Raw genomic sequence first — 26,128 nt, 5'->3', positions numbered from 1 at the left:
ATTTGCAGTTTTGTCGAACGGCCACACAATGCTGGTGGAAAAATCATGAGAGGAAAAGCGCCGTGCAAACAGTTAGAAAGTGCGCAATCGGACAGCGGAAGTGCGAAAAAGAACGTTTGCTAAGTCTGCTCTTGGCGAAAAACAGCTAAAAAGCAAAGTAACTAAACAAAAGACGATTGAATTAATTATTTTCCCCGCCTGCGTGTGTGTTTGCATAAGTGTGTGTTGTTTCTGTTTTTGCCCTTGGCGAAGGCAAATAGTGCTGCTCTCTTCTGGCACAGATGACCTAAACGGCCATTTTTGGCCGGCGCTGCCAGATCGCCAAACAGGGTGCAATTGCAGCTCAGTGGCAACACGAAGCGTTTGCGCGAGAGAAATTTCTAAGCATTTTCGGGGTAAAATACGCCTTAAATGGCTTAGTGTGCGGCAAAAACAGTCGAAATAGCGATAGTGCAGTGAATGATAAGGCCGAAAGCCGTGGAAGTGACTGTGTGCGAATGAGGTAATACCCGATTCCGTTTGCGTGCGTCCTCAAGTTTCACGCCCATTCGCCGACTATACTTGCTCCGTAATCATCAATGGGATGTTGATTTTAGTTAAAAGTGCGCGTGTTGTTTACAAATTTCACAAATTACGAGCTGCACAGTGCGAAGTGAAGGTGCCACTACAAATTGGTCAGCTTTGGCATCCGTAAATCCGCGGGTTTCGCTGCAAATTTGGCGTAAATAGGTGTTCGGTTGTCGGAGAGGGGCTTGAAGGGGGGAGGGGCTTAAAAGCCCAGAGACCAGCTCACAAACACTCGCAAGCAGAGACACACGCACACACACTCACGCTCTTTTGTCTACGTCTTTGACTTTTTCTCGTTTGTAATCATTTCCCTCCCATTCGTACGTGTTTTTTCTACAAATATTAGAGCTCGCTAGCTGCTAATTAAATTATAAAACATACAGAACACAGAAGCGCTAAAGACGGGCCAACCAAGCCCACAATCCCCGCTTTTTGGCCTATTTCGCTGAAGAAAAGAGAAGGAACCGAGGAGAGAGTGCTGCAAAGAAGGTGAGTTTAGGCCACGATATCTGGGCTATGTTCTGCGTTCTACAACTGCCCAGTTCCACCCCGGACTCCGACTACGACTCCGATTCAGATTAAGTTTGAGTTTGAGACTTAGATCCAGACTTGAAACCCTGCCAAGTCTGTGATATACACCTGCCTGTCCGATCAATAAACGTTTGCCAATGTCCGCAGCTTTCACCAAATCTAGTTTTCCTGCTTGGACTCTCGCCCAGGAGCTCACTATGTAGACTCAACCCAAGAAATCATCATCGTCAGCAGAAGCAGGGGAAATCTACAAGAGAGCCAACATGTCGTTTATCACCAACCTGAAGAAGGTCTTCCACCTCGGCGGGGGTGAGGCCAAGAAGAAGCGCCTGTACAACAACATCAAGATGGACACGGATCCGGCGGAGTTCTGGGAAATGGTCGGCGAACTCGGCGACGGTGCCTTCGGCAAGGTGTACAAGGCCCAGCACAAGGAGCAGAAGCGCTTTGCTGCGGCCAAAATGTGCCAGCTGGAGGACGAGGAGAACCTCAGCGATCACATGGTCGAGATCGATATTCTCTCGGAGATCAAGCACCCAAATATTGTGGAGCTGTATGAGGCCTTTTCCATCGATGATAAGCTGTGGGTGAGTATTAGAAGTAATTCTCGTTTTAAGCAGATTATGAGTCATTCCTTGAAATTCCTCTCAGATGCTCATCGAGTACTGCGATGGAGGAGCCCTCGATAGCATTATGGTGGAGCTGGAAAAGCCCCTGACTGAGCCCCAGATTGCCTATGTTTGCAAGCACATGACCGAGGGTCTTACCTTCCTGCACCGCAACAAAGTCATCCATCGTGATTTGAAGGCAGGAAACGTGCTTCTCACAATGGAAGGTGGCGTCAAATTGGGTAAGTTATCGGTACACTCTTCGCTGGCCATCGTCTCAAAGAGGAATCAACTCATTTCAGCGGACTTTGGCGTCTCGGCCAAAAACAAGCACACCATGCAGAAGCACGACACTTTCATTGGCACTCCTTACTGGATGGCCCCAGAGCTGGTGCTCTGCGAGACGTTCCGGGACAATCCGTACGATCACAAAGTGGACATCTGGTCACTGGGTATCACGCTCATCGAGCTGGCGCAGATGGAGCCGCCCAACAGTGAGATGTCGCCCATGCGAGTGCTCCTGAAAATCCAAAAGAGCGAGCCGCCCAAGCTGGAGCAGCCTTCTCGATGGAGCAAGGAGTTTAACGACTTCCTGAAGAAGTCCTTAGTCAAGGTGGGTAACCCTAAAATATGTTAGTCGCTACCCATTCTAACTTTACATATATATTTCTGCTTAACAGGATCCGCAGGTGAGGCCCACGACGGATGTGCTGATGCAGCATGCCTTCATCAACAGAAATCTGGACGCCAAGCCCATCAAGGATCTGCTGCTTGAGTACAAGGCCGAGGTCGTGGAAGAGGTGGTGGATGATGAGACCGAGGTGAGTGCGCCTTGGAAGCCCATGAATCCCTGTGTCCTGCACCGCACCCGTGTAGTCCAACTGCTAGATGTGATGATAATCTCTACGTTCTCTCACCTCTCCAACTGCTCTTTCTTCTCTCTTACACGCTGCCGCCTGAAAACCCAACCAAATCGCACCGCGCGATGAATTATTTTATATGTTTATCTTCGTTTTTCTCGACTATTCTTTGCCTTGCGTTTATGTTACGTTCTGTTTTGTTACGCCAAAATGTCGCAATGTTTGCTCTTATCATTTGTATGTGGTTACTCGGAAATAATTGATATAGAAGCTTAAACGCCAAGTGAAGCGGCGCTCGCTCTATCAGAGGGTTGGTAAGTCGTTCTACAGCAAGCCGTCCGTGCTCCGTCCGTTCCTGGCACCCGCACCCCTCCCCTCCTCCGTATCTGCATCCCAGGCACTGTCCTTCAAAAGCGGACCCACAATTTACTCAGTTTACTCATTTTATCAGCATTGCCAAATGCCGCTTATCACTTAGCTCCTCTGCCGGAGGCATTCTTCTGTCGTTGTGTTTGTTATTGTACTTGTGTTTCTCCGAAGCCCTTGCTATCGGTTTCTTGTGGTAATTATAGGCATATATAAGCACACTTTCAATCACACATGGTTTTAAATTACTAAACAGTCTGACCCAGCACATAGCTGACAAACGTGTCAGTTTCACTATCTATAAGCTCCTTACGTTAAGACTTAGATATTGTTTATGGAGCAATAACAGATAGACTTTGCGAACAATGCGTTTCATGCTCAAAGTCGGATGTAAACAAATTCTTTTAGGGCTGTTTTGGGGTATAAAAATAAAATGAATATCAGTGGTATTTATAAATCAAAAGGATGCTAATTCGGCATGCCGAGTGTAAGCATAGTTTTGCAGTATGATTTGCTATTGTAGTAAAAGACAAGTAGATCTGCTAGCTGAGAAGATATTCTTTAGGAACTACTTTAATTATCAATATGCTAATGAGCTATATTTAATCTTTCCCAGGAACCCCGCAACTCGGCGCTCCAGCTCGACCTGGACGATGACTCTGCTTCGCTGCAGAGCCAAGACATTGACAAACGTAAGCTTCTGAACTTTGCTGCATATTCTTTCTAAACCTTGCTCACGTTATACACTCTTTACAGTTCCAGGTACACCTACATCCATTTTGCGGGATGCCAAAGAGCAGTCCCAACCAAGTAGCAGTTTACCAATCGCAGCAGCGGCAACTGCAGCAGCAGCAGCTACAACCACAACTAAAGCAACCACTCCGGACAGACCAAACAACACAAAGGATGACAATGCTGAAGCGGCAGCCCAGCAGCCGCCGCATACCAAAGTGCCTGCTCCAGCCCCGCCGTCGTCCCAACAAACGCCACCACCGCAAGCTCAGCAGCCACCTACACCACCAGCCCAAACCACAGCGGCTGTGCTGCAAAAGAAACCTGAGGATGTGGTAGCTGTTGCAGAAGCATCTGAAAAAACCGATTCCGACAAGAAGGTAATCACACACAACTCATCCAGTTAAATAATGCAAGCTGATTGAAATTCTCCCTCGCCCATAGCACTTTGTCAAAAAGGGTAAGGCCCCGCCCCCGCCGTCACCATTGGGCCTTGCAAATGCCAAGCCGGCTGCCAGCGATTCCCAAACGTCTCCCAAGAAACTGGCCACTCCCGAACCCGCTTCTCCAGTCACCACGGCTATTGAGGTGGCCATTGGCCAAGAAGCGATGGAGCCGAAACCGCAGCCGCCCTCGCCCACAGCCTCCTCCATTGTCTCTGTGCAATCGGTGGCCTCCTCCAGCTCCTCGGGCAGTGTCTCAAATGCTGTTCTCAGTTCGAGCACTTCCCTTATTACCATCAACAGCGATCCACCCACACCGCAGCATCACCAACCGCTGCCGCTTCAACCGCAGCACTTGGTTTTGCCAAACAGCTTGGAGTCGGTGAGTCAGATTACGGTCGTAACCAGCACCCACCCACCGGTGATCATCGACAACTCGGTGGTGCCGCCGCAAAACGAAGTGATCATCGTGTCCAACGATCTGAACAAAAGCACTCACCTGCATGAATCCTCGACGGACGACGATTTTCCTTCGCTGGACGACAGCTTGGGCGATGCCAGCACTCCGCCCCACAAGCAATCCTCAATGATATTGGCTGTTAACGAGCCAGCAGGAGTGGTTCCTGCACCTCCATCGCAACCGCAAACTTCTTCCACTGTTCACGCCCGCAAACTGGACGAAAGTGAGGTGTTAATCGTGAGTCCGTCCTACGCGGATGATGACTCGGCCTATAACACTGCGTCTGGCAGTCATAGCCACGATCACAGTGACCATTTGATGGACACCAGCCACGTCTCCGTGGTCACCGTGGGCGATGAGGGAGTCAAGGTGAAGGACAGCAGCAATGAGCTGGGCAAGCGCCAGCCCAATGGAGTTGGCATAGTGCCGGAAGACGTAAACATCATTGTAAACCGATTCAAGCACGAGAAGCGGTCGCCGGACAGCTCGCTGAGCGAGAATGGCTCGGTGCGCGGACGCCGTGGTATTGAGGTGCTGGTTGGCGGCAGCGGAGGATCTGACGTGGACAGCATTGGCACAAACACTAGTCAGGAAAGCCGGCACGAAACGGATCACAACAACAAGCAGCAGTATCCAGCGGCGGCGCTGATGCCTCCTCCACCTCCCTCGTTGACGAATAACCACAATCACGAGACCATTGATGAGGAGGAGGAGGTGGTGATCCGGCCCAAGGCTAGGGTTCCGCCCGTAGTTAAGTCTGCAAACGCTCAAGGTCTCACCAAGGAAGAGATTGAGCTGCGCAACCTGCGCAAGAAGACACGCAAGCGCACCCGCAAGTTCGAGATTGATGGCGTGCAAATGACAACAACCACAAGTCGAGTGATCTACGGAGACGACGAGAACGGACGAATCTACGATGATCACGACTTCCGAAAGCAGGAGCTGCGCGAGCTAAAGATGTTGCAGAAGCAGGAGAAGAAACAACAGACAGAACTGCACTTAAAGGAGCAGCAGGCCAAGGAACAGCAGGATCGTCGCTTTGAGCAGGAGCGCTCCTCGCTGGAAAAGACCTACGAGGCGGACATGGATATGTTGGCGCGCCAGCATAAGCAGCTGGTGGAAAAGACAGAGCAGACGCAGGAGAACGAGCTGCGCTCCTCATCTAAACGCATTCGCTCCGAGCAGGAGCAAGAGTTGAAGATCTTCCGAGAGAATCTCAAGCAGGAGATCCGACTGCTCAAGCAGGAAGTTGACCTGTTTCCCAAGGACAAGCGCAAGGATGAATTCAAGCAGCGGCGCACAGCCATGGATCTGGACCACGAAGAGAAGGAACGCGCCTTTCTGGATTCCCTAAAGGAGAGGCATGAACTTCTACTAAGGCGATTAAGCGAGAAGCACCGGGACCACCTGGCCACCATCAACCGCAACTTCTTGCAGCAGAAACAGAACGCCATGAGGACGCGGGAGGCACTTCTCTGGGAACTAGAGGAGAAGCAGCTTCACGAACGACATCAGTTGTCCAAGCGGCATGTTAAGGAACTATGTTTCATGCAGCGACATCAAATGATAATCCGGCACGAGAAGGAACTGGACCAGGTGAAGCGCATGTTGCAGCGTAAGGAGGAGGACATGGTCAAGAAGCAGACGATGGAGAAGCGGGCGCTGCCCAAACGCATCCGGGCGGAGCGCAAGGCGCGAGATCTGATGTTCCGTGAGTCCCTGCGCATTTCCACGAGCCTAGATCCTGAAATCGAACGCGATCGCTTAAAGAAGGTAGGAAAAATGTCTGGTTTAATGACAGAATCAAACTAATCACTATTTCAAATTCAGTTCCAGGAGCAAGAGAAGAAGCGGTATATGCAGGAGGAGCGACGCTTCGAAGTCAAGCATCAAAAGCAATTGGAAGAGCTACGCGCCACACGTGAAAGCGCCATAAAGTGAGTAGATGGCCAACTGGATTCCCTGAGCCTATACTCATTCCATTTCCTTTTTACAGAGAACTGGAACAACTTCAGAACGAAAAGCGAAGGGCTCTGGTGGAGCACGAGCACTCCAAGCTTTCCGAGATCGATGAGCGACTGAAGGGGGAGCTGCGCGAGTGGCGCGAACAGTTGGTGCCCCGTAAACAGGTGTGTATGCAAATCTCCGTTTGAGATCCGCCCAAGAGCGCTCTCAGCCAAAAGCTCTCCGCCCTATTTCGTTGGTGTTATGTGTTTTTTAATGTACAAAGTAGATCAACTCGTTTGATATAACTTGGTAATGATACTTATTGTATATTGATTGGTTTACGGTGAACTGTGGTGTCTTGTGCTCCCTATTTCCTTTTAAATTGAAACCCATCCCAACCCGTTCCGTCAATGCTGTGCGGTTTGTAGATGAGCATTATTCGACGTGATTTCTCCAGTATGAATAACGTTTGGTCGTTTAATTTCATTGCCCACTTTTCCTACTGACTTGTCATTCAGTCAAACGGCTTGTGACTCATTTTTTAAAATGCCACAGAAGAGGCAATGAATCATCAGTTAGCTAATCTATTTTCAATTGAAAGGCGTGTCTGCTACTGATACGAGAACTGGGACTATGACAGACGAACCCCTAGCTCATCTTCAAACCGCTGCAACTTGACTGAACCAAGGCTGAACTTAATCCAATTATTTTTTCAACTTTTTCTCTCTCTTTACACCCACGCAAATGCATTCACTTTGGTGGCCTACTGTACCTACTACTACCTACAAAACTTAACCAAAAAAAAAAAAAAAAAAAAACCGAAACCGATAACTGATAACTGATAAAAATTAAACAAAATATAAAAATGCTTACCGCTGTGCTTCCCAACTACTAACCAAAAACCAACCAACCGATCAACGGACTTGGTCATGCATGTGTTTAACAACCAAATTGAACCGAGCGTAGGAGCTGAACAAGCAGATCAAACTGGCCATTGATCAGCACGAAAAGCGCTTTGGCCTTGTGGCCAACCGCGAGGAGTTCGAGGATCAGGAGGTCATGCTGCCCGCTTATCTGCGCAACATCTACAACGAGCGATCCTCACGCATGCTACCCCGCAACACCTTTATCGATCCTCAATACATGCCACGCTCTCGCTCCTCGCTGCTAATGATGGGGGGCGGTGGCAACCGACTGTCCAATTTCCGCGGATCAGCTCCAGATCTTAGCCGCAGTGTGCCCAGCACTCCTATCATGCACAAACAACAGAGATCGCAGATGATAAGCGATCTGGTGCTGGAGGAGGACGAGGAGCAGATGCTGAGCGAGCAGATGAAGCGGGCCAGCGTCACTACGCTTCCGGCGCAAAACCAACTTCGTCTTATTACACATCTTCCGGCCAACGAGCTAGTGAAGGTAGTGACCTCCACGCCACCACTGAACAGCGCCGAGGATGTGAGCTCCAAGCCAGCCATGAGCACCTTCAGAGGCAGTACGCCGCCCAAAACACCAGATGATCTGGGCCTGGTCACCAATCGATTCAGCCGCTTGGACACCAAGGCTGCGGCGGAGGCCAGTGGCGTGGAGCTGCGCATTCACGAGGGCCCAGTGCTAACCGCCCACACGCAGCGGCTCCTGCACACCACCTCCTTCGCTATCAAGCGACCCTCGCTGGCCAGCCGGAGCAGCGGCAGATCGTCGCTAAGCAGTGCGCAGTCGATGTACAACATAAACGAGCTGTCCACGCGGTTCGCCAGCGATGCGGACCTCATCTTTGACTCCGGACGCAAGGCAGCCGCCCTGCTGGACGAAGTCCAGCCGCAGCTGCGGTCCTCCGTCAAGCCGGGACACAGTCGCACCAATGGAAGCGTCGCCTCGGCCGATTCCGCCGCCTCTTCCGAGGATATCTATTACGATCTGTTTGCGGCGCAGTACAGACTGCCGCGAGTCAATCAGCGGCAGCACAGCTGCGAGGAAGACTCATCGGCCATCTAGAAGACGAACGCGTAGATTATCGCGATCAGCACTTGCCACGTTTCAGCAGCCAGTTTCCCGCTTGCACCTCATCTACTATACTAACCAGCCAATCAACCTGTACTCACACCTACTGACACCGAATCAACCTGCTTTACATTCCTCGCTGGTGCTGGCTAACTGCACATCCCTCGTAGTCCCCCTTTCCCCAAACTCTTCATCCTGCTAACCGAATTTGTAAAGCTTTTCTCACCTATTTACCTGCAACGGAAAATGCCATACATTCTGTCTTGCCAAAAGTTGATTGTTTGTTGGAAATGCTATTTTAATGAACGAAAGTGGATTAATTGTTTGCCTATTTTTAATGTTAAAGTATTCTCTTGACTTGGACCAGCCCTCCGCCTCCAAATGCATTCCATTTAAGCAGTATTATCGAAGTACTTAGTAAACGAAAATGAAAAAGAGAAAGAGTATAACGAGTGTAATGAATGATAAAGATAATACAATCCACATTCCACTTAGCAACATGCCAAGCATTTGTGTAGCCATATCTTACTCTAAAAATTCTTACAACTATGAAATACTTACAAATAAATATTATCATATCGCAAATTTCATGATGCTTCACTGTACACACCCACTCTTATATATAAACACCCACATGCAAACAACAACGCGCTGCTATCGAAAACCAAACCAATCCAAAACAAACCAAACCAAACAAAAACCAAACCGAATCAAAAATCTGTATCCAAAAACTTTTCTTGCCGGCTCTCCTCTTCTCGTAATGTGTAAAGCAACTACAGCAACGGCTGCAACAAGAGGTTAGTCCTTTGATCTATCCCCAGTGTGCTTCCCAACTATTCGATATGGCATGGCTCAGAGCCCAGCAACTGGAGCTCGCGTATCCGATGGTTCCGGAAGGCACTGTGTATTCTATGTATAGTTAGCTATAAGTGTCCTACTAATGCATGCGCTATTCAGCTAACTTCCCCCGCCCCTTTCTACTCTCTAACTTGATGATGTATAGATTGAGATTGTATGTTGTTGTTGCCCAGTAAAGTGCATTGTTGCTCTGTGAAATACTAATGATACTCCCATGTTTTGCACCAGCGCCTGGAGGAGACCTTCGCCCAGCAGCTGGACGAGATGGAGACCCTGTACGGCGGCGCCCTGATTGTGTCCATGCCCTCGGACACGCTGCAACGAGATCACTTCACCGGCTCGACGCGCAGCAGCCTCAGCTCGTATTCCGAGGGCTGAGGCCAAGAAATCACCACGCTCGGGGACGGGAAGCAGCCTGTCGAACCGGCGAACAAAGGAACTGCAGCGGCAGCAGCTATGGCAGCCACGGCAGCTATGACAGCTATGCAGAACGTAACAAAACAATTGTCAGCCATCCATTAAGGCTTCCGCCAGAGATTGAGCGCCTCTGCCTTGCTTATATATATATAAGAGAGAAAGTATATATGTTTTAGATGGTCATGTATGTATGTAAGTCGTGCCAAGCAGCGCGTCGGGTCAAGCTTAGTTTTTGTGTCGTAAAATGTATTGCATAAGTTTAATTTTATTATCTTTCAGTGTACGTTAGCCTATTGTTCTATTATTATTATTGTACATGTCTATCGATCTGTCGAAAATCCAAATCCAACGCGTTATGATACCGTACACCATATACCATATACCATATCTTCGAGTATATGCATGCCACATGTATATACATATACGTTATGTATGCGAGAACCGTCGAGGCAGAATTAAATTTACTTAATATTTACCTACGCTTAACACACCACTCACACTCCCGCAGACAAAAACAAAAGGACAAACATACGTACTCCAAACAAATATTTTTGTTGACCTTATCGCTATTGTAAATATATCTATAATACTTGTATCTTAGCTATGCAACTTAACACACACACACACACACACACTAGAGACAGAGACACATCCACGGAAAGTTTAGCAAAGTTATCAGTTATCAGAAATATGTGAGATGTTGGGATTCCATGAAACAAATTGTGTGAGCTCGAGTTTCGAGCTGCAGACGGACGTAGATATGCAGATCGATAATGAGGGGCCGTGGGGTAACAGTAAAGATATTTATATTTGTACAAGTTTATGCTTATATATTTTATATAAATATATATATATATTTAAAATAAACAAAAACAATATTCAACAAAAAAATATTAAAAGAAAGAAAAAAGACAAATAACGATCTTATTATTGGGTTGTAAGGCGCCTTTGCCAATTACAAGCGACTTACTCTCCTCATTGCTCTGCATGCCGCTAGATAAATTCAATTTGGCAAGATTAAACTCAAAAAACTTTGCCGACGAAACTTCAGCGGCTTAATTGCAGTAACTCAACTTGACTGGAAGCCAAAGTGAAATTGTGCTTGAGCGTTGGAAAATATGTCAGTACCAAAAATGGCCAAACTCTCGCCAGCATTCCAACGGCAAACAGCAACGGCATTCGTCCCTTGGGCCTGGCATTTCTCTAGCTGGGCGATGGCATGCTGTGCCTTCCGATTACATGGTCAACGGTGCGTATGGGCAACGTGGTGGCGGTGGCACTGCAAAGAATTTTCCGGCTTTCGAGAGCGTGCGGTGTCACTACCAAATTCCAGCATGTGGATGCACTGGCCACTGCTAAAGCCGACCCCCCCGCTGCCCCGCTGTTGGCCGTTTATTGCAGCAAGTATCGGAATGGGATTTTCTCGGGACCACACCCTCGGTCCACTCGCTCAATCAATTCGCCCCTAATCCGAGCTGGCCCTCCTCACCCATCATCCATCCGCATCCTCCTGGTCCCGGCGGCACAGAGCTCTTACTCATCTTTCCTTTTGCATTGTCCATTTATGTATTTTTATATCACATGTGCTGGCATGACGAGCACACAGAAGTATCCGCACTTGCAGACCTCAGCACATGCCAAGCCCAAGGGAAGGTGCGGGCTTGTCGGTGGCCGGGATTCGGGTGGCTCCTGCTCGTGGGCTGGGTGCGGGTCGCTGGGGCCAGTGGCAGTGCCATGTCCGCTGCGTTAGTTCCATTGTTGTCCAGTTTAAACGCGACATGAGTTGCTATTAATAAAGCCAAGGCACTTGAGGGACCCGCTCGCCATGGACGAAGGGTTCGAAGTGAAAGTACTGTAATGTAATTAGCTCGAGGATGGGAAATAATCATGGAGGTTCCTTAGTTATTAGACAGAACAAGGAATTTAGTTTAAATTGTAGACTTGGTAATATGATCACTTATCTCTAATACACAGGAAAGGTCTTTAATATTTATTGACCATCATTATTCTTGAGCACTCAGCACTTCAGCTGTGCTTACCTTTCTTAACACTCTGAGAATAGAACCCTCCAGTCGAAATTCCGCCAAAGCCCAAGTGGTTATTCTCCTCACAAGCTCGGAATGCCCATTGAACTGGCAATTGTGACCGTACGCCGCTGGTGTTATTTAATTGAAATGTGAATGCGCTTTTCCAGCGCTTCCACTTCACACGAACACCCTCGCAGCGGCACTCACACAAATGCGTTACGCTTACACTCGTGCGCCAGGAGTCCCATTGAAAAGTGGCTAGTGTTGCTGCTGCTTCTGCTGTTGCTGTTGCTGCTGATGCTGCTGCAGATGTGTAGCAGCAGCATACACAAGATGGCACTCGAGCCGAGCCATGCCCGTGGGCCTCGTGCGGACTTGTCTTCGCCACCTGGAATTCAACTACCACCCACTGTGCGCCTCTATCCCCTGGCCCCCCTAGCCCTAAGATCGCCCTGCCCCCTGCCCACTACCCCTCAGTCGTCGCGCAGTTGGACTGTTGCGGCGTTTCATTCATATTCATCCATTAAGTTCCGCTGCCAGCACATTTTCGGCTGCACACGCACACGCACACACACAGCCGCAGCCCGTTTTTCCGTATGTCCTTTGTGCGAGGGTGTTGGTAAAAGGATGCTCGCCATGCTGCCCAACAAACACAAATTCCAGCATAAGAAACTCGCGTCGCCCACACTCTCCACATCCACGTCGCCTCTCTCGGCTGCTGCTCGGCTCTGGCTCTCCGCTCCTCGGCTCTGTACCGTTATATACCTTGGCCAGAATTTTCAGCTTCAGTCCCGGATGAGATTTGGCAACGTGCGCTACAGCCTCTCTAGCGCGAAACGGTGAAAAGTAGTAGCAACAATAACCGAGTGGAAAACAAACGCGTGCAAGAGCTGTCAGCGGTGTCGGGGGAATTTTTACAACGAGCAATAATTAAATACTTAAGTTAAAGCAAGTCATTAGAGTTGTGCTGTGCCCGCATAGCGAGTAAAACAAACCCAGTTGCAATGTTAAATGTGCTAACTTTAAGCACGCAAAGTCGCCGACGTCGGCGTCGCAGTTCGCATTGTGTATAATAAAATTGGCGAAAGGCGAAATGAATTGAGCAGGATCCAAAGAGCAGGAGGCGGAGGCGGAGGCGCTGGGGGCGGGGCTGCCAGGAGCGGCAGGATACGATACTAGAAAGCAGAAGCGAAGATGTGCGCGCACAATACAAAAAATTACAAAGCATACTTTTGGGAGCGGCAAATGGCCAAAATCAACAGAAGCAGCAAAAGCAACACCAACACCAACGCCACGGCAGCGACGCCAGCAGAGGCAGCATCTCTAAGCCCAAAAACAAAAACAAAAACAAAGCCAGTAACAACAGCAGCAGCAACAACAACAACAGCGATGTCACCGTTACAACGGAACCATCGCAAATAAGCAATAGGTTAGAGCAAGAGGGCACGCGAGCGCCACGAGAGAGCTTCGACAGCGAGAGAGGGAGCGAGAACGTAAGTGAGAGTTCAGTTCCCCAGTGTGTGTGTGTGCGTTGGCGTCGCCGTCAACTTCGACGTCGGCAGCGCTGCTTTCTCCGTTTCCAGTGCTCTCGTTTTGATTAAACTTTGTGCGAGTAGGTCGGTGGGGCGCGGCTCAGCCACCCCCCCGCCCCGCGCTCTGTAGCGCCACCACCCGCTCGACCTACAACCCAGCAGTTCGCACAACCTCACCCGAGTCTACACAGCGAGAAACCTTGCAAGCAGCACAGTCATTAGTTATATTTCGTGTGAAAATCTGGCTTGAAAAGTTCACATGCAAGCATTCGCATAGTAAGCTTGCTCAAATAGTTTGGAAAGCTATTTTTATTTCTATAGATTTAATATTTCTAATCTATAAAGTGGCAGTGGAATAATGTGATTAGAAAGAATGTGAACTGCAACTCCCCCCCGCCACAAGCAACCAGTTTTTCTCCATGTGTGGGCGCATTTCGCTGGGCAATATGCTTAGCGGACAGTCGGAGCATAAGGTGAAAGCCAGTCCAGCAATTTAATTTCCGCAAACAAGCCAGGCAAAGCAGCTCGCATTTCGGTCCAAGGAAACGCTGAAAAGCGGGCAGCACGAAACAGGCAACAGAGAACAGAAAGCAGGCAACAGAACAGAAAGCAGTCAACAGCTAACGGCATCCGCTTGGCATCAGCAGCCATGTGGCAAGCAATTAAACTCGCGCGAAATTAACATAAGCCAGCAGAACAGAAAAGAAAAGAAAGAAAGGAGAAATGGGCGCCGTGAAAGACAGGGCGCTCGAAAGTATGCAAGCTAGTTGGCTTGCCCATCCTTTCCTTCCGCAGCCTCTCCCCTCTCTCTTTACACCCAAAGTGCGTGTGTGTGTGCGCGTGTGTGGGTGGGCGAGTTGGTGTGCTTAAATAGGCGTGAGCGAGTGTGTGTGAGCGTTGACAGAGCCCGCATAAAAAGCGAGCCAGAACGAGAATAACCAATGCAAAATAAAGCCGACTGTTGATGAGCTGATCAAAAATATACACTTTCGAGGACAGTGAAGCTCGGCAAATAGGGGAACATAATTTGCGCGCATGCAGCGAAAAACTTTGAGAACGATGAAGCCCTTTGTTGTTTGCAGTGTTCAAAAGCGTCGCACTTTCGTAAAGGAAATATTTTGTTGCATACTTTGGGGGGCTAACGTGTCTTAAAGATCCACAAAAGCTGAGGTCGTAATATATTAAGGGGACTGTCAAACAAGTTACATAAATCACTGAATAATTACAAATGGGAGGCGTTAGTCAATACTTCACTCTTCATAATATCGCGGTTGCCAGGAGCTTACGCATAAGAACTGTGTCACCTGATGGCCTGTAAGCAGCTGATAAGGGGAAAGTAACAATCATCCAGTGAGCCACTAATTGACTGGCGTTATAATTTATTCGGCTGTGATAAACAGGCAGATTTACAATTGCCAAAACTGCATCTGGCCATAGACATCTGTGCCAGTCTATCGACCTACAAGGCACAACACAGTTCCCATGGCTGAAAAGTGAAGTGTGATTTGATTAGCGGCTGCATGGTGGGCTCACTGTGCTTACCCCATCGTTCCACCAGCTCGTGGCAGTGTCATAAAAATAGCCTAATAAATGGCAAAACAAATCCTCGCGGGTCGCAGGTTGCTCAGCCATGAACATGTGTGTGTGTGTGTGTGTGTGGTATATGGTATACTCGTGTTGTGTGTTGTGTATGTTATATGGTTACTTGTGTTTTTGCGCCCGACGCATTTGATAATAAATCCATAAATCCTTTTTTATGGCAGCCAAAAAGCGAGGCACGGCAACAAGGAGCTCAATTCGATTACTTGCCGAAGGAGCGGTCGCCTGATAAATTTGAATGTAACACAAGCGGACAGCCGCCAATGATGGCAGCTGATTACCAATAACTACATTCCCCGAAAAATGCCAATACATTTGTGTTGTTCTATCATTGGGAAATTTATAGTTTACTGTCAAATGGTATTAAACTGAGTTTTCCCTTCAAAAATTCGGTGAATTCGTTTATCCGGAATTTCTTAGAAAGGAGCTTCCTGTCGTATCAGTTTCTATCGGTGTAGTTCCGCCCCGCAGTCCGTAATCTGACGTGGCCAAGTCAAAATCACGTAGCCGTAGCGCTCCAACTACTTGGGTTCTGAGGAGAAGCCCCCACACATGGGGATAACAGAGAAGTACCGAGTCACACGAGCGATTTGTTTTTTCACTTATTGGAAATGTTCTGCCCTCTCCATTTGTTGCTGAGGTTGTTGTTTTTCGTGTGTTGTTGTTGTTGTCGGTTCAATTTATGGCGCCCCATTGGTTTTGCCCATCTCACCAGTTTGTTAGCTTGTTTTGCAATTGATTTATACGTGTGTGCGTGTTTTCAATGAGATAAACAGACGGATTTTGATTGATTTATTGTTTAACGCTGCATTTAATTGGGCATCCTTTGGAGTTAAAGCCATAAATAGCCCAAAAACAAGGGCAGAGCACAGTCGGTGCAAATTACGCACTTTTCGAGCTCCACACAGGTCAATTGAATCGTCAACGTGCACATTTCAGTTAGTGATGATTTGTGGTAATTCAATTCGTTCCTTAATTGATGCTATTTGCATTGGCCATCGCATTCGACCGCTTATGTGTATATGTACTGGTGCGACCTAAAAGTAGGCTATGATATTTTAAAGGCCAATTAATCAGCCGCTCGGTTTGTTTTCTTGCAATTCAAGGGTTTTAACTACAGGCAACTGCAAGTTAATTGGTTTAGTTGGAAATTTGTATGTCTACTCAGGCCATTTGCTGTTCGGAGAATTCATTTGCTTATGGTTTTCATGGCTTTCACAGAACTTATATTTTTCCAGGAAAATTAATCCATTTAACAAGGTGTGCTATTTTTGTTCAGGGGGTAAAAGATCGCTTCAATTGGATGATGTGTGTTATGTCACGTAGATAACGTTTAATTACAAGCTAATAGCGATTAGGATTACAGTAGTGATTGCGCGCTGATAACAGGCCTAAAATCAAATATTAAATAGGTTTTCTGCAAAAAGATACGTAAATTAGTTTTCTGGAATTTGACCCTTTTGTGGCCTGATGTGTATGGAACCGCCCTGACCAACGACAATGGCGCGGCGCACAATAACTTCGCATCCATTGAATGCGAATCAATCACGGACAGCTCATTGTGGCCTGTTCATTTCGCCACGTATCGTGGCCTATCAATCAGCTGGCAGCCATGGCGTATGCGTAACGTGGCTTTTCAATGCGAGCTGGTGAAAAACTTTCCAAATCAAAGTCGCCGCGCACAATGGCTGCCAAATGAAACAAGCCCCCACCCCCTCCTCACAGATATCTATAGGCATATGGCCAATGACAACATCAATAGTTTTGAAAAGTGTCAGAGGAAGCCGCCTGGAACATTTCCGTGCCAAAGTAACTCGTAACTCGCAACTCGCAGCTCGATGCTCCTTGTTCCTTGTTCGAGCCAAGTTCCTCCTCGACTGTTGCACGGCTGTTGTTATTTTTGTCGTTTTTGCCACTGCCATTGTTGGCAACAGTAATAAACGAACAACAAATGTTGTGGGTGTGGCTGAAATGGTTCAAATGGCTGAAATGGCTGAACGGCTGCAAATGGGCTGGCTGAGGCCTGCCAAGGAAACGCATTCAAGCCGTTTTCATTTTCATTTACATTTACATTTACATATACCTACATTTCCATTACAACAAATCACACAGAAAATGTCATTTTGCAGAAGCACAAAGCCAGTCGGCCCCTGGCATTGTAAATATGTTATTCTGCTTCCTTTCCCAGGATTCCTTGCCAAGATGAGATATATCAAAGGCCACTGCTGGGACAGTTTCTCATAAATCTCGCCGTTCCTCTTTTCATGCCTCTTGGCCATCCGCTGACTTTCGCAGGACATTCGGGAATGGTGTGACTATATGCATTTGCCAGCCCAACATGCAATTACTCTTCGAGCCTGAAGGCCTCAAGTCGATTATAGCCGCTAAGCTCAAGTACTTTACGCTGCTTAGCCGCCCAAGCTGGCCCATCATAATTATCGCAGCATCCGGATGCGAAAAACTCGCTTCGCGCATCTCGCGCTCTTATTCCTTACGCCCACTGACATCTTTTGACATTTACACATCTTCCTGGTTAATTTAATAAATTTCTGCGGCGCCACTTTGCAGCACATCCTTCGGCATCTATGTGGAATTTATGACGGTCGTTCAGAAGGCTGTAAATTTATCAAGTTACGAGATCTTCGAACGGTTAACTATAAGGCAGTAAAGGAGTTTTCAGCTTGGATACTCCGATACTGCACTGAAAAGATAATGGTGGAAGTAAAGTGTGCTTGTGTGCTTAAATTCAATCCCGTGAACATGCAGCTATTAATGAACAATAGTAATGTATAACATTATATTGAAATAATTATTTCAGGCTGCTTTCCGGTCGGGCCATTCTGACATCCCACCTAACATCCCCGTTTTTCTTCCTTTCAGGGTCTGCGAAAATGGCCAACGCCTTGCGTGGGTGCAGTAAAAAGGATAAGCAGCGGATGAGGCTCAACTAAGGACAAGCCAAACACAGAGAGAGAGAAAGCGCGCGGCAGCGAGCATCGTAATCCTTACAGCTGAAAAGTACATAAAATCACGTATACGCCATGGAGCCGGTCATGAGTTTGGCATTGGCCGCCCATGGCCCGCCCAGCATACTAGAGCCGCTGTTTAAGACCGTAACCACGAGCACAACGACCACCACGACCTCGACGACCAGCACGACGACGACGACGGCGAGTCCTGTAGGCTACTCCCCAGGATACCCGGGCTCCACCCTCCTGACCGCGTTGTTCGAGAACCTCACGTCCACGGCGGCCAGCGGGCTGTACGATCCCTATGCGGGAATGTACGGGAACCAGACAAACGGCACCATGGGCTTCGAGACGAAGGGACCGCGGTACTCACTGGCCTCCATGGTGGTCATGGGCTTCGTGGCGGCGATTTTGAGCACGGTGACGGTGGCGGGCAATGTCATGGTGATGATATCCTTCAAGATCGACAAGCAGCTGCAGACGATCAGCAACTACTTCCTGTTCTCGCTGGCCATCGCGGACTTCGCCATCGGCGCAATATCAATGCCGCTCTTTGCGGTGACCACAATCCTGGGCTACTGGCCCCTGGGTCCCATCGTGTGCGACACCTGGCTGGCCCTGGACTACCTGGCGTCGAATGCGTCGGTGCTGAACCTGCTGATCATCAGTTTCGATCGCTACTTCAGTGTCACTCGCCCGCTGACGTACCGCGCCAAAAGGACCACCAATCGGGCGGCGGTGATGATTGGCGCCGCCTGGGGCATCAGCCTGCTCCTCTGGCCGCCCTGGATCTACAGCTGGCCCTACATCGAGGGCAAGCGGACGGTGCCCAAGGACGAGTGCTACATCCAGTTCATCGAGACCAACCAGTACATCACCTTCGGCACGGCACTGGCCGCCTTCTACTTCCCGGTCACCATCATGTGCTTCCTCTACTGGCGCATCTGGCGCGAGACGAAAAAGCGGCAGAAGGACCTGCCCAACCTGCAGGCTGGCAAGAAGGACTCCAGCAAGAGATCGAACAGCAGGTAAGAGAAAATGTGTTATTTAGTTCACTAAAGGGATGAACAATATTGATTCAAAACTACTTTGGTTTGTTTCTTTCTTGAATACCTTAAAGTAATATTGTATGATTAGAATATCTTCTGCTTATTTGGCGACCCAATGAGCTGAATCATTTTGAATTTCGAATGCAGAAACAGTTTTCATTTCACAGCTCATTGAGTCGTTTTCTTTGATTACAGTATAGTATCCTTTTCCAACCACAAACTTACAAGTTTGTTTTGTTTGGTCGTTCTAAATATAAAACTAAGCATTTGGGCAAATAATGGAATATTGTGACTTTTGCAGTGAAGAGAACACGGTGGTGAATCACGCCTCCGGCGGCCTGCTGGCCTTCGCCCAGGTGGGCGGCAACGACCATGACACCTGGCGACGTCCGCGCTCCGAGAGTTCGGCGGACGCGGAGAGTGTCTACATGACCAACATGGTCATCGACTCCGGCTACCACGGGATGCACTCGCGCAAGTCAAGCGTAGGACCATTTGCTCTCATTTTTTCATTTTTTCCCGATTACTAATACACACCATCCACAGATCAAAAGCACGAATACAATCAAAAAGTCGTACACCTGCTTCGGCAGCATCAAGGAGTGGTGCATTGCGTGGTGGCACTCCGGTCGCGAGGACTCCGACGACTTCGCCTACGAGCAGGAGGAGCCTTCTGATTTAGGGTATGCAACACCAGTAACAATTGAAACTCCTTTACAAAGCTCCGTCTCCAGGTAGTAAAAACAATCAAAATTCTGAACTTTAATCGTCTATATTTCGAGTAAGCCGACACCGCACCCACTCTCTCACCCCCAGTTATGCGTATGACTCGCTTCCTTTGCACCCAGAGCACTTTTTCGAGTGGCAAACAAACAACAACAACAAACAGCCTGCACCCAAATATATCACACATACTTGTATATCTTCGATTTCCCATCCAATGCCTGTGCACACAAACGCAAAGTGGCAGTGGTGAAGAGTGTCCAGGAGGAGGAGCCTGGGCCCGTTCTCCACTGGCCACCACGATGCACCAATCCCACTCCATCTCCATCTCCATCTCCATCTCCCTGCCCCACGACCACTCCCAGCACCCAACCACACACGAATCCATCAAAGTCCATCCAGCACTAAAGTAATCCACGTAGATGGAAGGCTTTGCACCACTGCACACATCGGGATGGAAACTAATTGCGGCTTACAGTCCAAGGTAGTTGGAGCTGGCCATTGCGCTCCGGAGTTTCTCCATTCCGCTGGCTGTAATTAATTCATAGGATTGGATTTGAACCAGTGATAGTTGCAGCTTAGGTTACAAATCGCTCTTGCGCGCAGAGAAGAACTTATTTAACCCAACTTTAAAATCAAGCTTGGCCTAAGATATTTCATATAGTTCATTTTGTTTAACAATTTGTTCAATGTTTAGTTTAATTTCTGCATTAAGCTCTCTCGAACTGAATAAATTCACAGCCTGCGTGCAAATTTGTCGCTTAGATCAGTGGGGAACAATTAGCGAGTATAAACAGTCAAATAATTCGCTAATGTGCAAATCCATGTGGAATCTGAATTAGCATAGAAATGAGTTGGGAAAATGAGCTTTTTCAGATGAATCCGCGATGTGTCGCCATTGAGGCCAGCCCAAAAATGTGTAGGATAGCCACTTCATACGCGACAGCTATAATTGAAACGAGTGCCAGAAACCAGAAATGCATTTTAAAGATACGTATCTGTTTGACCGCCGGACTTGTTTCAATTTATGTGTGCCATTGGCCACCGGCCATCGGCTGGGTAATCGATTTAAGCTGCGATTTCCGGCCACTTGTTTCCATTCCAAATGCACTGCCCAGATGCATGATGTGTTTCTGTGTCCTTTCTGTCCATTTGGATGAGCGGAGGCGCAGTTGCATCCAGATTTTGGCCCGAGCTGTTGTTCATGTTCTAGTTGCCTGTCAGTGTCGTTGGAGTGGTCCACTCTAATGTGTGTTTGCCGCAATGCTAACCCAATGCTAACCGAATGCCACATCCTGTCTTCTCTCTTCCTCCACATCGCAGATGCACCTCGATGAACGTGATGCGGGACAACTACTCGATGGGCGGCAGCGTGAGCGGCGTGCGGCCGCCCAGCATTCTGCTGTCGGATGTCTCGCCCACACCGCTGCCACGCCCACCGCTCGCCTCCATTTCGCAGCTGCAGGAAATGAGTGCGATTGCGGCGAGCACAACGGCGAATGTGAATCCCAGTGGCAATGGCAATGGCAATGGCGCCATCAACAACAACAACAACACCAGCCACAATGGGAATGGCGCAGTGAACGGCAACGGGACCGGAAACGGAAGTGGAATCGGACTGGGAACAACCGGAAATGCGACGCATCGCGACTCGCGCACCCTGCCCGTTATCAATCGCATTAACTCACGGTCGGTGAGCCAGGACTCCGTGTACACGATACTCATCCGCCTGCCATCCGACGGTGCATCCAGCCATGTGGCCAATGGAGGCGGCGGAGGCGGAGGAGGAGGTGCCACTGGTGCCGGGGCAGCTGCCTCCACAGCCTTGAGCCTGCAAGGCGACTGTGCGCCCTCCATCAAGATGATACACGAGGACGGGCCCACGACGACGGCGGCGGCACCTCCTTTGGCAAGCGCCGCCGCCACCGCCACCCGACGACCTTTGCCCTCGCGAGACTCTGAGTTCAGCCTGCCACTCGGACGGAGGATGTCCCATGCTCAGCACGATGCCAGGCTGCTCAACGCCAAGGTCATACCCAAGCAGCTGGGCAAGGCGGGGGGCGGGGCAGCGGGCGGCGGAGTGGGCGGGGCACACGCGCTCATGAACGCCCGCAATGCGGCCAAGAAGAAGAAGAAATCGCAGGAGAAGCGGCAGGAGTCGAAGGCGGCCAAGACGCTGTCGGCCATCCTGCTGAGCTTCATCATCACGTGGACACCGTACAACATCCTGGTGCTGATCAAGCCGCTGACCACCTGCTCCGACTGCATACCCACGGAGCTGTGGGACTTCTTCTACGCCCTGTGCTACATCAACTCGACGATCAACCCCATGTGCTACGCCCTGTGCAACGCCACCTTCCGGCGGACCTACGTCCGCATCCTCACCTGCAAGTGGCACACCCGGAACCGCGAGGGCATGGTGCGCGGCGTCTACAACTAGATAATTAATACTTAATCACCCATCATCTGGCCCGTTAACTACTAGTAGTTGCAATAAGTGTTGTGTGCTAGAACTTTTGGGAGGCAGTAAAACCAAAACTAGGCTTAGGATCACCCATTGACAAGCAGTACTGATTTTTTGATGTCTAGCCCCCGACTATATACACGCATCACCATTCCGGGAGGGTTGCCATAAACAACAATTGCCAGAACTGAGGTTTCGCGCGGTGTCAAAATAAGTTTTAAGTTTGCAATAAAGTTCTTTAAAGTTCTAAAGATCTGGTTAGGCAGGAACTTGCACCCACTTACCTCTTCCAAGCCAAGTTAGTTGCAACCCATGAGGTTCGACCAACTGCTTCCAAGCAAGCCAAAGATCTCATTAACGTATCTTTAGACTAGTTCCCGAGGCAACCCTCCGCAGCACCTGATCACAGCAGAGTTATCACGATGATGATCACGTGATCCTCCCAGGAGGAGGAGATTCCCTTTTGTTAGGCGTTTACGTACTGTTAGGTAGGCACATGCTCGATGCAAGAAGAATTTAATACAAATATAATGGATTACGATTGCAATTCATACATACACGTACACAAATATAAGATATACAGTATATTTATTATTATACACATGGCAAATGAGTTAGCTTAAGTTGTTGGCGAAAGTTGTGGGCAGAAAGAGGCAGAAACCAAAAAAGCTTTAATACAAGTTCAAAGTAGGAGGATTAAGTTCCGCGGGCAACGAATGCGAATGCGAATGCATCTTGCGTCTTGCATCTTGGCCAACCAATGGAATCGTTTTGTTTTCCTTACGATTTTCGTTGTGTAGGCTGGTGGCGGGGAGGGGACATGATATGGGGGGATATGGGGGATATGACATGTATTAATTGTAGGGGGAATATTGTGATTGTACTGCTCGTTTTCAATAGTTAAAGTTTGTTTTTTTGTAACATACATGTGTGTAGAAACCAAACCAAAGCCGAACAAGCGTCAACCGTGCAAATCAATTTGTAGACACATACCTGCTAATATATCGAAATATGTATGTATAAAATAACGATTATTTGTATGTATTAAGAACGCAACCCACCATGGTTCGACAACTAAGAACAAACCTTTTGTAACTGACGTGGAAAATGTCCCCGAAAAACCGGGACGATCTTAGCCCGAGAGTAACAACAGTAACGCAAGCAATATGTTTGGGGCACGTGTGTCGAAGAGATGGCCCAGTTGAGGAGGATCAGGACACAGACCCGGACGTGGGGCGGGGATCAGGGATCTGGGATCTGGGATCAGGGATCTACGATCTTGGATCAGGATCGCGAGGACCCGGACACGAGACGAATAGTATTAGTAACCCTATCAACAGGTTGTGCTGAAAGTGGCCAATCCGTCGACTGGCGGACCATCTCTTTGGGCAGCATCCCGAACTCATAGCAAGAACTCATAGCTATTAGCCAATTGCTTCTTCGAAGTGCACCAATTCCAGTAACTAACTAATAGTGAACCGCAAGCATATTCATATTCAAGGCATATGAGAGAGTAAACAAAAACATAACGTAACATACAGTGTAAGCAAACGACATCCAGGTACTACGATATATTCGATGCGATCGGGGGAGCGAACATTTTTAATGAGTGTGTAGGTAACTAATTGAAATATTAACAAATTGTTGGCCCCAGTTAATCGAAAATAGAGAATCGAAGGGACGCGGGGCCTGGTGCGAATCAAGCCGAAATCAAAGCGACATTTGTAGTGTCTGTGACACACAGTACGCAAGTACGCATATTTATACCTAACGATACGATATATACAAGTACATATATATGAATACGACGTTTAATATGAATATGAACTAACGATACCGAGCAACAAGAGTAAAAAACAAGTGTAAACAACCAAGCAAGCAACCAACCAACCAACTAACCCAAAAGACATGATTTACAACCACGCACACACATCCTAATGAAGCATATAGTACTGCAATCAATATCTAAACGACCGAAATCTGAAATCAGAAATCTGAAATCAGAAATCTGAAAACAGAAATCAGAAATCCGAAATACCTACATTTAGCCTTTAGACGTACATATTTAACACTCGATTACAAATAGATCACGTTTTTGACTACCAAGAGAAAAGGTTTGACATATAGGATTACAACCAAGAACAGATGGACAGCATTTTGACGATGAGAGCAGATTTAATTGCATACAATCTAATTGTTTGGAAATATACTACGATATATAGTAATACATATATAATTTAAAGCTAACAATAAAAATGTGAATGAAAAAGAAGTTTAAGTATCTCTAGACCTTCTCGGGCTCTTCCTCCTCGTCTTCGTTCCTGTCGCCTTCACCTTCGCCAGCGGTTTCCCTTTCGCCATGAGGCCTCATGAGCATCTGGGCATTCTTCTGTATGATCTCCAGCTTGTGCTGCATGAGCTCCTGGCGCCGCTGCTCGGCCTTTAGCTGCTTCTCCTCCAGCTCCTCCAGGGTGAGTGGCTCCGAGCTGGCCGCCCCCTGCATCAGCTGCTGAATCCTCTTCGGCGGCTGGCGCACCGTCTCGTTTAGCGGCATCTCCGGATTGTCGTCGCTCTCCAAGGGAATGGTGAAGGCCTCGGAGGCAGCTGAAAGAAGGTTCCTGGTGAAATTCCCATTAATCGGCTTTATATCTCCACCTACGGTACTCCTTCTTGGCGTCCATTCTAGTTGCACTGGACTTGGCCGAACCGGGCTTCGATGAGTGGGTGTCTTCTACGGTGGCGGAGGTCTTGGAACTGGAGCAGCCCATGCTACGCATCCACTCAGGCGCAAGGCATTACGCCTAAGACTTCCGTTTTAGTGCTTCCGATACTTTTACCTTTGGCGTTTCCGTTCGGCGGAGAGATGGCTAAGAGCGATGCCGATGTGATTTCCTGCTGCAGCCGCTTGGTTAGAGCCAACATTCAATTTCCGCCGCCGCTCAGCTCATTAGACTACGGCCGACTGCAGCTGGGGCCACGTTTAATGGCTCATTAGTATTGATTTTCGCAGGATTGGATTTTCCGTAGGTAAGGTAGTCCTCCAGAACACAGCCGTTTGGCGGCACAACGCGATGGCAACTGACTACTGGGACTACTGAGAAATTGCAATGCAAAGTTTTCCGCGCGCGTGACCATTATTAATAATCGTCGGAATGGCAGGACAGCCGAGCGGACCAGGATCAATATTCACATGGCTTTGCGTGGGTGCGGTTAATATTGAAGCGGCTAGTCGGGACAAACACGGACGGACAGACAGACAAACACATACACACATGACCAGCACGGACTTGCCCACAAAATGTCAATCAACTCTGCTGGCCATAATCAACGCTAATTGCGGTGCCATTCGCAAACAGCGTCGATATCTCCGAGTTTAGTGACCCACTCAACTTTGACCGGGCCAACGGCGAGTGGGATGTGGGCTGTGGGCTGTGGCCGTAGTCTTTGATTTCTGTCTCCGCCGTCAACACCCGGCCATAAAAGCACACATGGCCCAAACAACTAACGGCTTCCGGCTGAAGACCAAGTCAAAGTCGAAGACCAAGACCGAAACCGAAGCCCACGGAAACCGCGGCGCGTGCCAATCCACCGCCCAGGTCGTCCGTTGTCCACACGGTGATTAAGTACAGTGGAAATACTTGAAGTGGAACTGTTTGTCAAACTTTAAATATTTTGGAACTGTGTGAGGAGAGTTGTTAAGAATTAGTGGACTTTATTTACGCGGTGAGTATAGTGGTTGCCTTCAAGTCATCAACTTAAGAGCAAAGACTGGTTTTCCACCTGTAAAGTTCTAACACCATTATTTTATTAAGAAGCATTGATACCATGATCCCCATGGTACTCCAATTGGTAAGTGGCAAGCATTAGTATGTGCCACACGTTGCGCCTTTTGTGGCCTTTTGTGGGCCTCCTGCATGCAAAGTGCCTCCGCCGAAGCGGAAGTACTCGACCCCCTTCCCTTCCCCCCGCCCCACC

At 48.5% G+C, this 26,128-nt stretch overlaps 3 protein-coding genes across 6 annotated transcripts; 2 read left to right on the top strand and 1 right to left on the bottom strand.

Moving 5' to 3' along the window:
• The first annotated feature begins 1 nt into the window (after position 1).
• Positions 2–10,706, top strand: LOC120446515 (serine/threonine-protein kinase 10). Its single transcript, XM_039627523.1, is given in 15 exon segments — positions 2–157; positions 914–1,056; positions 1,246–1,685; positions 1,750–1,948; positions 2,009–2,319; positions 2,387–2,527; positions 3,549–3,624; positions 3,689–4,044; positions 4,109–6,340; positions 6,398–6,504; positions 6,564–6,696; positions 7,481–8,461; positions 9,286–9,360; positions 9,363–9,392; positions 9,602–10,706. Coding segments are annotated over 13 exon segments (5,115 nt in total). The 5' UTR covers positions 2–157; positions 914–1,056; positions 1,246–1,361; the 3' UTR covers positions 9,752–10,706.
• A 1,919-nt stretch (positions 10,707–12,625) lies between these two features.
• On the top strand, positions 12,626–22,943 carry LOC120446091 (muscarinic acetylcholine receptor DM1). 4 transcript variants are annotated; one of them, XM_039626884.1, is made up of 5 exons: positions 12,626–13,310; positions 17,829–18,945; positions 19,268–19,451; positions 19,513–19,649; positions 21,013–22,943. In XM_039626884.1, the coding sequence occupies exons 2-5, from the start codon at positions 17,990–17,992 to the stop codon at positions 22,127–22,129; spliced, it is 2,394 nt and encodes a 797-aa protein (XP_039482818.1). In that variant the 5' UTR covers positions 12,626–13,310; positions 17,829–17,989; the 3' UTR covers positions 22,130–22,943. The 4 variants fall into 4 exon arrangements, with proteins under 4 accessions (XP_039482818.1, XP_039482815.1, XP_039482817.1 ...); XM_039626881.1 differs by having other exon boundaries at positions 19,513–19,700; XM_039626883.2 differs by lacking the exon at positions 12,626–13,310 and adding an exon at positions 13,563–13,625 and having other exon boundaries at positions 19,513–19,700.
• Positions 22,944–23,017: 74 nt separating this feature from the next.
• LOC120446092 lies at positions 23,018–25,208 on the bottom strand. Its single transcript, XM_039626885.1, has 2 exons — positions 24,813–25,208; positions 23,018–24,757 (listed from the first exon to the last, which is right to left on the bottom strand). The coding sequence occupies exons 1-2, from the start codon at positions 24,928–24,930 to the stop codon at positions 24,438–24,440; spliced, it is 438 nt and encodes a 145-aa protein (XP_039482819.1). The 5' UTR covers positions 24,931–25,208; the 3' UTR covers positions 23,018–24,437.
• Between the last annotated feature and the right edge of the window lie 920 nt (positions 25,209–26,128).

The sequence above is a fragment of the Drosophila santomea genome, chromosome 2R (genome assembly GCF_016746245.2).
Source record: "Drosophila santomea strain STO CAGO 1482 chromosome 2R, Prin_Dsan_1.1, whole genome shotgun sequence".
NCBI lineage: Eukaryota > Metazoa > Arthropoda > Insecta > Diptera > Drosophilidae > Drosophila > Drosophila santomea.
The sequence above is the reverse complement of the archived record's forward strand: the minus strand, read 5'-3'. Positions and strand labels throughout refer to the sequence as shown.

Coding starts and splice junctions, on each gene's coding strand:
- LOC120446092 (XM_039626885.1), bottom strand. CDS start 24,930: ATGCGTAGCATGGGCTGCTCCAGTTCCAAGACCTCCGCCACCGTAGAA. Junction 24,758..24,812: donor GGACGCCAAGAAGGAGTACC/GTAGGTGGAGAT, acceptor ACCTTCTTTCAG/CTGCCTCCGAGGCCTTCACC.
- LOC120446091 (XM_039626881.1), top strand. CDS start 17,990: ATGGAGCCGGTCATGAGTTTGGCATTGGCCGCCCATGGCCCGCCCAGC. Junction 19,452..19,512: donor TGCACTCGCGCAAGTCAAGC/GTAGGACCATTT, acceptor CACCATCCACAG/ATCAAAAGCACGAATACAAT. Junction 19,701..21,012: donor TTACAAAGCTCCGTCTCCAG/GTAGTAAAAACA, acceptor TCCACATCGCAG/ATGCACCTCGATGAACGTGA.